Source organism: Dendrobates tinctorius, unplaced genomic scaffold (genome assembly GCF_039654945.1).
Source record: "Dendrobates tinctorius isolate UK_male_01 unplaced genomic scaffold, ASM3965494v1 ptg000196l, whole genome shotgun sequence".
In the NCBI taxonomy this organism is placed as follows: Eukaryota; Metazoa; Chordata; class Amphibia; order Anura; family Dendrobatidae; genus Dendrobates; species Dendrobates tinctorius.
In genome coordinates, this window is record NW_027361863.1 from 16548521 (window position 1) to 16562500 (window position 13980).

Genomic DNA, 13980 nt, shown 5'->3' on the forward strand with positions numbered 1-13980 from the left:
TAGTTTATAGGTTTTGCTCTCTTGCACACCACATGGTGCTCTGCACCCTCTACCCGCACACAGTGCAGCAAGCAGCATGCTCATGCTTCCTCCATGTTACAGGGCGTCTCTCGGTCCAGCATTTTCCACTGCTCTATAACCTGTTAGGACTGTACAAGATTCTATGGACGCACATAGAGCACTCTGCATCCACTACTGCTGTCCCTTCTAACTTAGGATTTCTCATCAGTTGCATAGAATATATATAACACAATGTATATGGAGGTTTATTTCTATACAATATACTAGAAATGGGAACAGGAGAGGACACCAGTAGTGATAATTACATCCGCATCCCACAACAGCTGAATGCACATGGTGGGTTTTGTCTCTTCCCAAGTCTGACTTTATCTTATTTATTTTGAAGTGAAGATATTAATGATGGATCCAACAAGGTGACGGGAAGGAAAACAAGAAATAAGAGATTCTGGTAAAAATAAGACAGGCAGCAGGGCCGAAATGATGGGTATGGTAACCTGTTTGAAAGCACAGGAGGAAATTAAAAATGAGAGTTTTGCAAGTTCAAGAAAGAGCATTATGGCGATGGCGAGAACCTGCCGGGTAGGAACCAGGAGAGGCGTGAGGCCTAAACTGGTAAGACCAAAGTGATAAAGACGGTAGAAAGACAGGAGGTCAGGAGCAGGGTGGCGAGAAGGTGAGAGAGCGGGACGGGAGCAAGGCGACGAGAAGGTGAGAGAGTGGGACGGGAGCAGGGAGGTGAGAAAACAGAACGGGAGTAGGGTGGAAAGAAGGTGAGAGCAGGACGGGAGCAAGGAGGCGAGAAGGTGAGAGCAGGATGGGGGCAAGTTGGCGAGGTGAGATAGCGGGACATGGGAGGAGGGTGGCAAGAAGGATAGAGCATGGGATGGGAGCAAGGGGGCGAGAAGGTGAGAGCAGAACGAGAGCAAGGTGGCAGGAAGGTAAGAGAATGATGGGAGCAGCGATGCGAGAAGCACAGGAGCAGGCTGATGAAAAGATGAAAGATTAGAACCAGGATAATTTTTGATGAAAACAACTCAAGTAATTGAGAATGGAGAAGACCTGACTTGAGAGTTGGGGCCTCACAACCTGGAAGGTCCCCAATACATTAAAATGTATCTGACAGTATAAAAAAAAAATCCTAATCAGCTAGAGCAGTAAACAAGCAGTGGATAGATATACACACTTTGTTCTGTATATATTTATACGTAGTATTGACCAGGACACAGGCGTCACCTCCCCTCCCTGGCACATGAGCAGAACTAGCTAATAGATCCTTTAATTCATCAGCCACCTCCTCTCCGCAGACCTAATAAATGGCCTCTGCTCCTTAATCCTATGCAGAGTACTGTCAGGAAAGGTGTCAGATGAATATCAGGAGCAAAAGATGGATAAAATAATATATAATACAGAAATCCCCCCACCCCTCCCTCCCCATTTAATGTATCAGGGTATAAAATAAAAGGACAAAAAAAAAAAAATCATAAACCATACAACCACCCCTCCCGCCCCATGTGTCCCATACGGTCAGTATTGCTGGATATAAACTGCAGTTCTTCCAAAACACGAGCGGTGCATAGCATCCTCCGGTTCAGCGACCTGTATGAAGTCATTATTGGGATGCAGTGCACTGGATATAACACTGTTCAGACACTGCATGTCTCCATGTGCTGTTATTGTATACTATGAGCAAGCAGCTGAATTGTTGACTTCAAGACTTCAGCATGATTTCTGTCCATTTTCAGGGCTCCAACAATTTCATAGCATGATAAACCTCCATTATACTGAGGTTGACTACGAGTCCATTCTCTCCAAAGTTCCTGCCACTGATGGGACTTTTATTCCACCCAACAAGAACAATCTGGTTCCAGACCTTTAACATACCCCTCCCCCTTATGTGTATTCCAGGACCTTTTTTTCTCTTCCCTCCCACCTGTAGGGATAATTCTGTCCAATTCTTGTATAACTAAGAGCTGGCTAAATGTTCCACTTGGATGGTGCTGGTGGCGACGGTCAAACATAAGTCCTTGTGGTGATCAGTCTTGAAGGGACTCATGTCAAAGGAACACTGGGGACCGTCAGACGTGGGGGCCTGAGACACGGGTGTGAAATGCGATTGTGAAGTTAGGACTTGCGTAGGAGGCGGCTGCGAAGTATCTGGAGCGTTGTGTTTCCTCATGTGTTTCATCAGATACGTTTCCTGGAGACAAAGGAACAAGACGAAAATGAGTGAGTGACGTAATCATGGGGATGAGGTTATATGGAACCTGCCACCATATTTCCCATTGACCGCTTTCTCAACATAGGCTGTACAACCTCTGACTGCGCAACTTAAAGGGAACCTTATTGAGGGTGAAGGACTCCTTCACCACCATCTTTGTAACCCTATATAGTCCAGACTTTGAAGAGATTATTAAAGGGGCTGAAAATTGAGAGTTCAGACTAGCGACATTAGCTGAGCAGCGCATTCAGGCTTTTAAGTTTTCCGCACAATGAAAGTCATAAAAACGTAATTAAAAAAAATGGCAGAATTGTGGGTTGTTTGTTTTTCCCACCATTTTACAGAAATTGGATTTTTTTTCCCTGTTTTTTTGTGTTTATCTAATTTACATTACGGTACCTGGTAAAGTGAATGGTGTACATTCAAGACTAAAACTCATCCTGTAGAAAAGCAATTCCTCATACAGCGACGTAGATGGAAAATATAATAATAATAATAATAATAATAATAATGTTATGGCTCTTGGAAGGGACGGAATTAGGAAAAAAAAGGAGATTTTTGTGTACTCACCGTAAAATCTCTTTCTCTTAGCCTCTAATTGGGGGACACAGAACCATGGGTGTTATGCTGCTGTCCACTAGGAGGCGACACTATGCATAATCTGAAAAAGATTAACTTTGGCTCCTCCTCTGCAGTATACACCCCTGGACGGCGTCAGCCTTCTCCAGTTTTGTGCCAAAGCATTAGGAGGAACGTAACCAAACAACATAACCATGCCTGTAAGAAGGCTACTATGTACGAGCTCAAAGAACAATATGAGAACTCAACCGTAAACAACGGCCCATAAGGGCAACAGGGTGGGAGCTGTGTCCCCCAATTAGAGGCTAAAAGAAAGATTTTACGGTGAGTACACAAAAATCTCCTTTACTCTGTCGCCTCATTGGGGGACACAGAACCATGGGACGTCCCAAAGCAGTCCCTGGGTGGGAAGCAATGGACGAATATTGTGCTAGCAGATCCCTAAATTTGGGGCACTGCCGCCTGCAGAACCAGTCTACCCAAGCTCGCATCCGCTGAGGACTGGGTATGAACACTGTAGTGTTTCGTAAACGTGTGTAGGCTGGTCCAAGTGGCCGCCTTACACACTTGTGCCGAAGCCTGATGCCGAATGGCCCAGGAGGCCCTTACTGCCCTTGTAGAGTGTGCCGTGATACCGGCCGGAAGAGGGGAACTGTTAAGTCGGTAGGCCTCATGTATGGTGGACTTGATCCACCTGGCAAGGGTAGCCTTGGAAGCCGGCAGCCCCTTGCGACTACCTTCCGGAAGAATGAAGAGGGAATCAGACTTCCGGAAAGGTGCAGTCCTGGACACGTAAATCCGCAATGCTCTGACGAGGTCAAGCGTATGCAGAGCCTTCTCCACTCTATGAACCGGAACCGGGCAAAGGGATGGCAGTGAAATCTCCTCATTGAGGTGAAAGTTGGACACAACCTTCGGAAGGAAGGATGGTACCGTGCGGAGAACCACCTTGTCCTGGTGAAAGGCTAGGAAAGGCCGTCTGCAGGAAAGTGCTGACAATACCGACACTCTTCCAGGTGCAAAAATTAAAGATGTGTCTGACAGGATATCAGGACTCTTCAGACCTACAGATGACTACCCATTCCTGCTACTACATGTGGGGACAAATGACACTGCAAGAAACGACCTGGAAACCATCTGCAGAGACTTTGAAGACTTAGGCAAGAAAGTGAAAGAACTGGGAGCGCAGGTGGTCTTCTCTTCCATCCTCCCAGTGGATGGCCATGGAACAAGGAGGTGGAATAAGATTCTGCAGGTGAACAACTGGCTACGTCGATGGTGCCGTCAGCAACGATTTGGATTTCTGGATCACGGATTGAACTACTTATACGATGGACTACTTGCTAGAGATGGGGTGCACCTTACGAAGACTGGTAAGCATGTATTTGGAAGTCGCCTTGCTACACTTGTAAGGAGAGCTTTAAACTAGAACAACATGGGAAGGGAAGCAAAAGACCAGAAAAAGCCATACACCTGACAAATGCTATTGAGAACTCTGCTATTAGAAGTGGAAAGGAAGAACAAAGACGAAAGAATCTAATTAATAAAAATATTGGAGAAAGAGAAACCAATCACAAACTAAAATGTTTCTATACTAATGCACAAAGCATGGGCAACAAACAAGGAGAATTGGAACTACTAACACAGGAAAAGAAATATGATGTCATTGGAATCACTGAAACTTGGTGGGACAATACACATGATTGGAATACAAGACTAGAAGGATACAACTTATTTGCAAGAAACAGACTTGATAAACGAGGAGGGGGTGTCGCATTGTATGTTAGAAACGCGTATATCTGCACAGAGATTGAAGCTTCAGAGACTGGGAGTTCTGTGGAAACTGTTTGGGTAAGAATACAAGGACAGAACAATGGAAAGGACACCATTGTAGGCATTTACTACAGGCCGCCTGTGCAAGCTGAAGCTATGGATGAACTCTTTATGCATCAAATGGCCAAGTTCTCCAAAAAATATGACATAGTTGTCATGGGAGATTTCAACTATCCAGACATTTGTTGGGAATCTCTCTCAGGCAAAACTAACAGGTCAAGGAAATTCTTATCCTCTCTTGCTGACAACTTTATCTTCCAAAAGGTAAGGGAGAAAACAAGGGGAACTGCTACCTTGGATCTAATCCTTATAAACAGGGAGAAAATGGTTGAGGAGGTAAAAGTGGCTGGGACCCTAGGAGGTAGCGACCATGCTATTTTAGAATTTTGGATAACTAGAGGCGGAAGACCTGTGAAGACTCAGACGTCAAGGTTAGATTTCAGAAAGGCAGATTTTAAGGGATTCAGAAAGAGAATTGGAGGGATCCAATGGCTGGATATCCTTAAAGACAAAAATGTCCAGGAAGGATGGGAAATCTTGAAAAATGAAATTCTCAAAGCACAGTTGTTAACAATTCCGAAAAGAGGGAAGAATAGGAAGCAGTTAAGGAAACCAGGATGGATGAACACAGAACTTAAGCACATGCTAAAAAGGAAGAAAAAAATGTTTATAAAATGGAAAGAGGGAGGCATATCTAAAGAAGAATATAATGCTGTCTGCAGAACCTGCAGGGCACAAATCAGATTATCTAAAGCTGAAAATGAATTGAGGCTTGCAAGAGATGTCAAAAGCAATAATAAAGGATTTTGGGGATATGTCAAAAGTAAAAGAAAAGTCAAAGATGCTATAGGATTTTTACAGGATGAAAATGATGAAATGGTAAGACAGGATGTTGAGAAGGCTGAACTTTTAAATTCCTATTTTGCATCTGTTTTCTCTCAGAAAGGAAATGTAACATCAACTGTTATTCACTGTCCTATTAAGGGAATAGAAGAATCCAGGATATCTATAAACAGAAAGATAGTGAGGAAACACTTAGCTAGCCTAAATGAATTCAAGTCTCCAGGTCCAGATGAATTACACCCCAGAGTACTGAAGGAGATAGCAGAAGAAATTTTTGAACCCCTCTCTATAATCTTTGAAAATTCTTGGAGAACAGAAGTGCCAGAAGACTGGAGAAGAGCAAATGTTGTTCCTATCTTCAAAAAGGGGAAGAAGGTGGACCCAGGTAACTATAGGCCGGTGAGTCTGACTTCTATACCAGGAAAGATCTTTGAACAAATTATTAAACAACATGTATGTCAATACCTGGATAAGAATGAAGTGATTAAACAGAGTCAGCATGGGTTTGTAACTAATAAGTCATGTCAGACTAACTTAATTTCCTTCTATGACGGTATCACTGATTGGTTGGATCAAGGAAATGCTGTAGATATAGTATATCTTGACTTCAGCAAAGCATTTGACAAAGTCTCTCATACAATCCTTATTGAAAAAATGATTAAGTATGGAATGGACAAGGCAACTGTTAGGTGGATTCATAACTGGCTTAGTGATCGGACCCAAAGAGTGGTCGTAAATGGCTGCACATCCAGTTGGAAGAATGTCTCAAGTGGGGTACCACAGGGCTCTGTCCTGGGCCCTGTATTGTTCAACATCTTTATAAACGATTTAGATGAAGGAATTGAGGGTAAACTGATTAAATTTGCTGATGACACAAAGCTAGGAGGGATAGCTAATACTAGAGAAGAGAGAGAGAGGATTCAAAAAGATTTAAATAAACTGGAGAAGTGGGCAGCAACTAACAGAATGGTTTTTAACAGGGAGAAATGCAAAGTACTACATCTGGGCAATAAAAATGGAAAAAGCATATATAGAATGGGAGGAATAGGGCTAAGTGACAGCACATGTGAAAAAGACTTGGGTATACTAATAGATCACAGACTGAATATGAGTCAACAGTGTGATGCAGCAGCAAAAAAGGCAAATGCAATTCTAGGATGTATTAACAGAAGCATACAGTCTAGATCACGTGAAGTCATTATTTCCCTCTACTCCTCTTTGGTCAGACCTCATCTGGAATATTGTGTCCAGTTTTGGGCACCACATTTTAAAAAAAGACATCAACAAACTGGAGCAAGTTCAGAAAAGAGCGACCAGAATGGTGACCGGTCTGCAAACCCTGTCTTATGAGGAAAGGTTGCAGGATTTGGGAATGTTTAGTTTGCAAAAGAGAAGACTGAGAGGAGACTTAATAGCTGTCTACAAATATCTAAAGGGCTGTCACATTGTAGAAGGATCAACTTTATTCTCATTTGCACAAGGAAAGACTAGAAGCAATGGGATGAAACTGAATGGGAGGAGACACAGATTAGATATTAGAAAAAACTTTTTGACAGTTAGAGTGATCAATGAGTGGAACAGGCTGCCACGAGAAGTGGTGAGTTCTCCTTCAATGGAAGTCTTCAAACAGAGGCTGGACAGACATCTGACTGGGATGATTTAGCGAATCCTGCTTTGAGCAGGGGGTTGGACCAGATGGCCCAGGAGGTCCCTTCCAACTCTACGATTCTATGATTCTATGATTCTGCGTAACGAGGTGATCGCCACTAGAAAAACCACTTTCTGAGACAGAATGGAAAGTGGAACTCCTCTAAGAGGTTCGAAGGGTGGAGCTTGCAATGCTGTCAGGACCAGATTGAGGTCCCACGTATCCAGCGGACGTTTGTAGGGAGGAACCAATCGGGAAACTCCCTGGATGAAAGTCCTGACTTGCGGTTTAATAGCAATGCGCTTTTGAAAAAGGACTGAAAGCGCCGACACCTGACTCTTAAGCGAGCTTAAGGATAGCTTGGCGTCTAGGCCCGATTGAAGAAAACCTAGTACCTTCGGGAGGGAATAAGGGAGTGGGACTTGTCCATGAGATTCGCACCAAGAAAAGAAAGCTCTCCAGGTACGATAATAGAGCTTGGCGGAGGCAGGCTTCCTTGCCCTGATCATAGTTGCAATGACTGCCGGTGAAAAACCTGCCTGGGTTAGAATTCAGGTTTCAAGGGCCATGCCGTCAAATTGAGAGCCCCTGAATTCTGGTGGAAGAACGGACCTTGAGACAGAAGGTCGTGACGGTCGGGTAGACGCCAGGGGACGTCTGCTGTAAGTTGAACGATGTCGGCGTACCATGTACGTCTGGGCCAGTCTGGCGCGATGAGGATGGTTGGAACTCCCTCTTTCTTGATCTTCCTCACGACCCTGGAGATTAGGGGGAGGGGTGGAAAAATGTACAGGAGTCGGAACTGGGACCAGTCCTGGACCAGGGCATCCGCTCCGAGTGACTGCGGGTCGTGTGTCCTGGCCATGAAATTGGGGACCTTGGTATTGAGATGGGATGCCATTAGGTCCACCTCCGGGGTTCCCCAACGTTGACAGATCTGGTAAAAAATCTCGGGATGGACAGACCACTCCCCCGAGTCCATTCCTTGCCTGCTGAGGAAGTCGGCTTCCCAGTTTTCTACACCCGGAATGTGGACCGCAGAAAGTACCGACCTCGTGTCTTCTGCCCAGCGGAGGATATGCGCCACTTCTCTCATCGCCTGGGCGCTGCGGGTCCCGCCTTGGTGGTTCACGTATGCCACAGCCGTGGCATTGTCCGACTGTATCCGTATGTGCGAGGCTGCAAGCAAGTGATGAAAGGCTCTCAGTGCCAAGAGGATGGCCCTGATTTCCAGAATATTGATGGGCAATGTCACTTCCCTCGGTGACCACTTGCCTTGTGCCCTGTGATGTAGGTGCACCGCCCCCCAGCCTGTCAGGCTTGCATCGGTAGTCAGGATCTTCCATTGTCCTGAGAGAAAGGGCTTCCCTTGTGTAAGCGAGGTTGGTTTGAGCCACCAATGCAGGGACCTCCTGGTTGACGACGTCAACCTGAACTCCCTGTCGAGGGAGAAGGGATTCCTGTCCCAAGATCTGAGTATGGCTAGTTGAAGGACCCTGAGGTGAAACTGGGCAAATGGCACTGCCTCTATTGCTGCTGCCATCCGGCCGAGGACTCTCATGGCAAACAGGAGAGATCGAGGAGGACTGCGAAGGAGTGTACGAACTCCCAGACGGATGGCCAGTGTCTTGTCCTTGGGAAGGAGCACAGGCCCCTGGAGGTGTCGAATAACATTCCCAGGAATGTTAGAGTCTGACTTGGGATAGTCGACGATTTCTGTAGGTTGACTAGCCATCCCAGGTGACTCAGTGTGTCTATTGTGATTGAGACACTGACCTCGCAGTCTTTGAAAGTGGGAGACTTGATGAGGAGGTCATCCAGGTACAGGATGACTAGAATGCCTCTTGAGTGCAGAGCGTCCATGGTGGCCGCCATGACTTTGGTGAACGTTCTTGGAGCCGTGGCGAGTCCGAACGGAAGGGCGACAAACTGGTAGTGGTTTTGGTTGATCGCGAACCTGAGAAACCTTTGGTGGGCGGGGGCAATTGGTATGTGCAGATACGCATCCTGTACGTCTATGGAGGCAAGGTATTCTCCCTGCTCCATGGATGCAATGATGGACCGGAGGGACTCCATGCGGAAATGACGGACCCGTACGTAATTGTTGAGCTGTTTTAGGTCCAGTATGGGTCGGACGCTGCCTCCTTTCTTGGGGACTACGAACAGATTTGAGTAGAACCCTCGGAATCTCTCGTTCGCGGGAACCGGCACCACAACTCCTGCTTGAAGGAGAGAGGAGACCGCTTGGTGGAAAGCACGAGCCTTGTCTGGTAGTGTTGGAGGAATAGAGAGGAAGAACCGGTTCGGTGGAACGGAAGTGAACTCTATCTTGTATCCGGAAGACACTATTTCCCTGACCCACTTGTCTTCTGTAATAGGCAGCCAGACTTGCTGAAAGAGTAAAAGTCGGCCGCCTACTGGTGGGGTGTCTTCTGGAGTTCGTGAGTCATGATGAAGCGAAGTTCTGAGGTTTTCCTCCCTTGGGTTTCGCTTGGCCTGCTTTCGACTGCCAAGACATGTCCGGTCGCTGCTGCGTCCGTGGGTTGTCCCTGCGTGGAGAGCGGTTACGGTTTTGCGCCGGGCGCGAGACGGACCAGCCCGAGGAATTCCGAAAGGATCGGAATCGTGTCTGGTTTCTTCGTTTAAACGTGCGTTTCGGTTTTAGTTGAGGGAGAGGTACTCTTACCCCCAGTGGCATTGGCTATCATTGTGTTCAACTTTTCGCCGAAAAGTCTTCCAGTAACATACGGAAGTCGCGTGAGGGACTTCTTTGAGGCCGCATCCGCTTTCCATTCTCGCAGCCAGAGGATGCGTCGGATCGTGATGGCATTTGATGCTATTCCCGCTACACCTCTTGCGGAATCCAGGGCTGCATGAATCATGTAGTCTGCTACCACTGCTATCTGGACCGCTTGGTCCGAGAGCTCAGGATTTGAAGCTTGAAGACCCTCCTGTAGTTTTTTGGCCCAAGCCAGGATGGCCTTGGCCGCCCAAACTGAAGCAAACGCAGGGCCCAGAGAGGCGCCTGCCGCTTCGAAAATAGAACGAGCCATGCGTTCTACTTGCCAGTCTGCTGCGTCCCTGAGAGTTGAGCTATCTGGCAGAGAGAGTAAGGTCTGAGCTGCTAGCCTCGAAACCGGGGGGGTCCACTTCAGGTGGATCTGTCCATTGTTTGGTGTCTGTCTGTGGGAAGGGGTACTTCGCTTCCAAATATTTGCGATTAGCAAATTTTTTCTCAGGCTGCGCAAACTGTTTGGTAAGTATTTTCTCAAACTCATGGTGATTAGGGAAGACCTTAGGTGGTTTCTGAACACTTTCGAAGCAAATCCTATGTTCCGGGACTTCCGGGGCCGACTCTGGAATTTTTAGCACCCGATGGATGGCAGAGATTATGTCCTCAACTAGCGCTGTATTGCTAGGGGGAGAAGGTACCACGGACCTCTCCGTTTCGTTATCTGAGTCGGAGTCACAGATGCCCTCCGAATCCTGTGCCTCGCTAAGGTGATCCCTGGAGGGCGACCTGGGGCGGGGGTCTTCTGTGGTGGGGGATCTCTGTGGTAAATTGCACTGTGTCTGTGACAGGGGACTGCCTAGGAGACCTGGAATGACGCTGTCTCTCCCTGGAGGGGGACGACCTTGTGCTATAGGACGACTCAGGTGATCGAGACCTGTGGGTCCGCTTACGTCTGTGAGAGTCGGAAGCAGCATGTTCCTGAGACAAGCTGTCCGTTTGCTGTGTAACGTCCATAGCCGGAGCCCGACTCTGCAGAGCTTGCAGCAATGTGGCAGTTAGGTTGTCTATGGACTGTGTCAGACTGTGACATCTGAGTTGCCCATTCCGGCGTGGCCTGTGACACTGAAGCGTCAGTAAGGACTCCCTGGGGTTCTGACCCAGAGTTCTGGATGCAGTCCCGGCAGTGCGGATACGTGCTGCCACTAGGGAGCGTGGCTTTGCAGGCTGTGCAGAATGCATAGAAACATTCCTGCCTGGTTCTCTTCCTTGAGCCCGGCATAGTGCACAGAGGCTGGCTATTAGGGATCGAACAGGGGTGGCTACGCAGAGGGAACCCACAGAGAGCCTTATAGGAAGTATGGATTCACAGCTGAGTATGAGAACCCAGCTGTGAGCTTACCCCACCGGTGTGCCCCTAGGTCCAGCGCCGACAGATCCCAGTTCTGTGCCCCCCGGAGACCGCTGTGATGCTCCTCTCCTCGATCTCATCCAAGAAAAATGGCCACCGGGACTCTGAGGAGAGGGAGGAGGGGGCGGAGAGCTGAAAAGGGCGCGCTCGGCTGTGTAAAAACGCGCCCTTTCTGCCTCAATCCGCCCCTTCTATGACACTCCAGTGTGTCATTTTAGTCATCCGGGGGGGCGTGCCGGGGAAAAGGCGGCGGCTTCGGCTAGGCCGAAGCCGCGGTCTAAATTAGAGGCCTGATGCCCAGGAGGGCTCCAGAGCGGTGCGGTAGTCCGGGGGGGGGGGGCGGATTTGTATCAAACCCCCCCAGAATGGTCGTCTGGATAGCGGTGGGGGTAGCAGGGGTAGCGGTTCCCGTATGGGGGGCCCCCGGAGCGCTATGGAGCCGCTGCAGAGACAGGGACGCAGAGAAGCCCTGTCTCTGCTGTGCCATCCAGTCCGCACCCTCCCCCGGCCCCAACAGGATCCCTCAGCTGGTCTGGGGTCCCTGGAAGCTGCGGAATGCTGCCTGTACTCCGACCCTACCTGAGGCGTCTCAACCTAATGCCCCCTGCGGGGGATTAGGGAGGGTGCGTCTGTCACCGTCAGGGGGTCTTCATCCTCGCCTCAACCTCAACCCAGACCCCAAAGGGGTTGGGGAAGGAGGGGGGTCTCGACCTCGAACCAGGAACCGAGGGACTGGGGAGGGAGCGACATGGGGAATAGCCACCTCGACCTCAACCGGGTACCCCTAATGGGGGACCGAGGAGGGAGCCATGCCGGGAGTCTCGCTGGAGACCCGCTTTTCTTCATCTGTAGTCCTTTGGAAAAAAATCCAGCAAAAAGACGGAGTAAAAAAAAAAATTCTTGGGTGTGCCTCCTGCGACACTAAGCAAAAACTGGAGAAGGCTGACGCCGTCCAGGGGTGTATACTGCAGAGGAGGAGCCAAAGTTAATCTTTTTCAGATTATGCATAGTGTCGCCTCCTAGTGGACAGCAGCATAACACCCATGGTTCTGTGTCCCCCAATGAGGCGACAGAGTAATTAAGATAAATATTGGCCACAGCAGGAAGGGGGTAAATTATATCAAGTGATTCGGTGGATGCTGAGATATTGCTAGTGTACTGCATAATTTTATTATTTCTTGTAGTCTGATGACTTGAACCACAAGAACCTGAGAATAAAGGGGCCGCTGGGCCGACAGGTCTGAGGCCCTTTTCATTGCCCCCCGGACAGTAATGCATCTGGCTGAGCAGGGAGGAATAGGGGGAAGAACCATTCACTTGAATGGAGCAAGTCCTTTTTATTCTCAGGAGACCGGATCTCCATAGACCCTAGCAACATACCATCACTTTATAAGACCGGGATGCTCCTGCACGGAGCATCCATTGTTTATACAGTAAGGTCCTTTGGAATTAGAGGCGGCTGCGAAGAGCCATGAACCATAAGACCAACTATAACATAGGAGACACTGATGGATAATGATAGAACATGGTCATAAAAACAAAAATAAAATATATTAACACGCACCGAAGTGTACGCTCGGCTGCAAATGGAACAGGTATACACTTTTGCGTGTTTGACGGTGTGAGTAGACAGGTGGACCTCCAGGGAGGACGAGTCGGTGTACGCTCGGTGACAGTTGTGGCACTTGAAAGGTTTATCTTTGTTGTGCTGCCTCCTGTGAGACTGAAAAGACAAAAAAAACAAACCACAAGATAAAGAAATGGAGACAGAAAAAAAGGTACAAAAAAATGCGGCAAGAATACATCAGCTTTTGTTGACTTTCCCTTATGTAGCGCTTCTGATTAGGTTGGCAATTAAGGGGATAAAAAGGAGCAGTGGGGGTGGTCTCAGGTCCGGGGTAGAAAAGAGAATTGGAGACCACCGAGTGATCATGCGTCTTTGATAACATTGGAGATCAATGTGGATCGCACCACTCACACCATATATAGCTAATGTGCCCTATAAATGCGTTGTCCATTTTTTAAGTACCGGTAAGTATCCTCATGTACTTTTGGAATCACTTAAAAAAAAAGTTGCACTAAGTTTCGGGCTGCACTCTTAAAGGGAACCTGTCACCCCCCCAGGGCGTTTTTAACTAAAGGGGGTTTTACACATAGCGATATCACTAGCAATATCACTAAAGCGTCACCGATTTTGTGACACAGCAGCAATATTGCTAGCGAATCGTCAGGGCTGTGGAGTCGGTGCTCATTTTGGTGGAGTCGGTATAAAATGGACCGACTCCTAAAATATATAATAAATTGGGTACAGTAGTTCAATTCAGAATGTGCTAAATATTTTTTCATAGTAATTTGGGAAAGTTATGAAATGTCCTATAAATGACTGTTCTATTCCTGATCTAAGGCTACATTCACACACGGCGTTTTTCCTGCGTTTTTTGAGGATACGTTTTTCAACTGCAAAAGCAGATCAGCTTTTTAAAAAAACGCATCACCTGAAAGGTTTTTGAGCTCATAGATAATGTTTTCAATATCAAAAGCAGATTAGAAATCTGCTCTATCCATTTATCCATATCTGTCTATCCATATCTTATCTGTACCAAAAAGAATGAAAGCCGGATAGCACACAGACTAACACTCCTTTTTCTTAGCACCAGTCAGGTACTCCTCATAGCTGCCCAAAAGGACGCCCAGGA

General features: G+C 47.5%; 1 protein-coding gene across 6 annotated transcripts in view; it reads right to left on the minus strand.

Moving 5' to 3' along the window:
* Positions 1–250: 250 nt before the first annotated feature.
* ZNF384 (zinc finger protein 384) overlaps positions 251–13980 on the minus strand; it is a 52802-nt gene continuing 39072 nt past the window's right edge. For all 6 annotated transcript variants that reach the window (XM_073552945.1, XM_073552943.1, XM_073552948.1 and 3 more), the window contains 2 exons: positions 12849–13007; positions 251–2218 (listed from right to left, as the gene is read on the minus strand). In XM_073552945.1, the coding sequence (XP_073409046.1) occupies positions 1985–2218; positions 12849–13007 (393 nt within the window). In that variant the 3' untranslated portion in view covers positions 251–1984. The remainder of the gene's footprint in view (positions 2219–12848; positions 13008–13980) is intronic.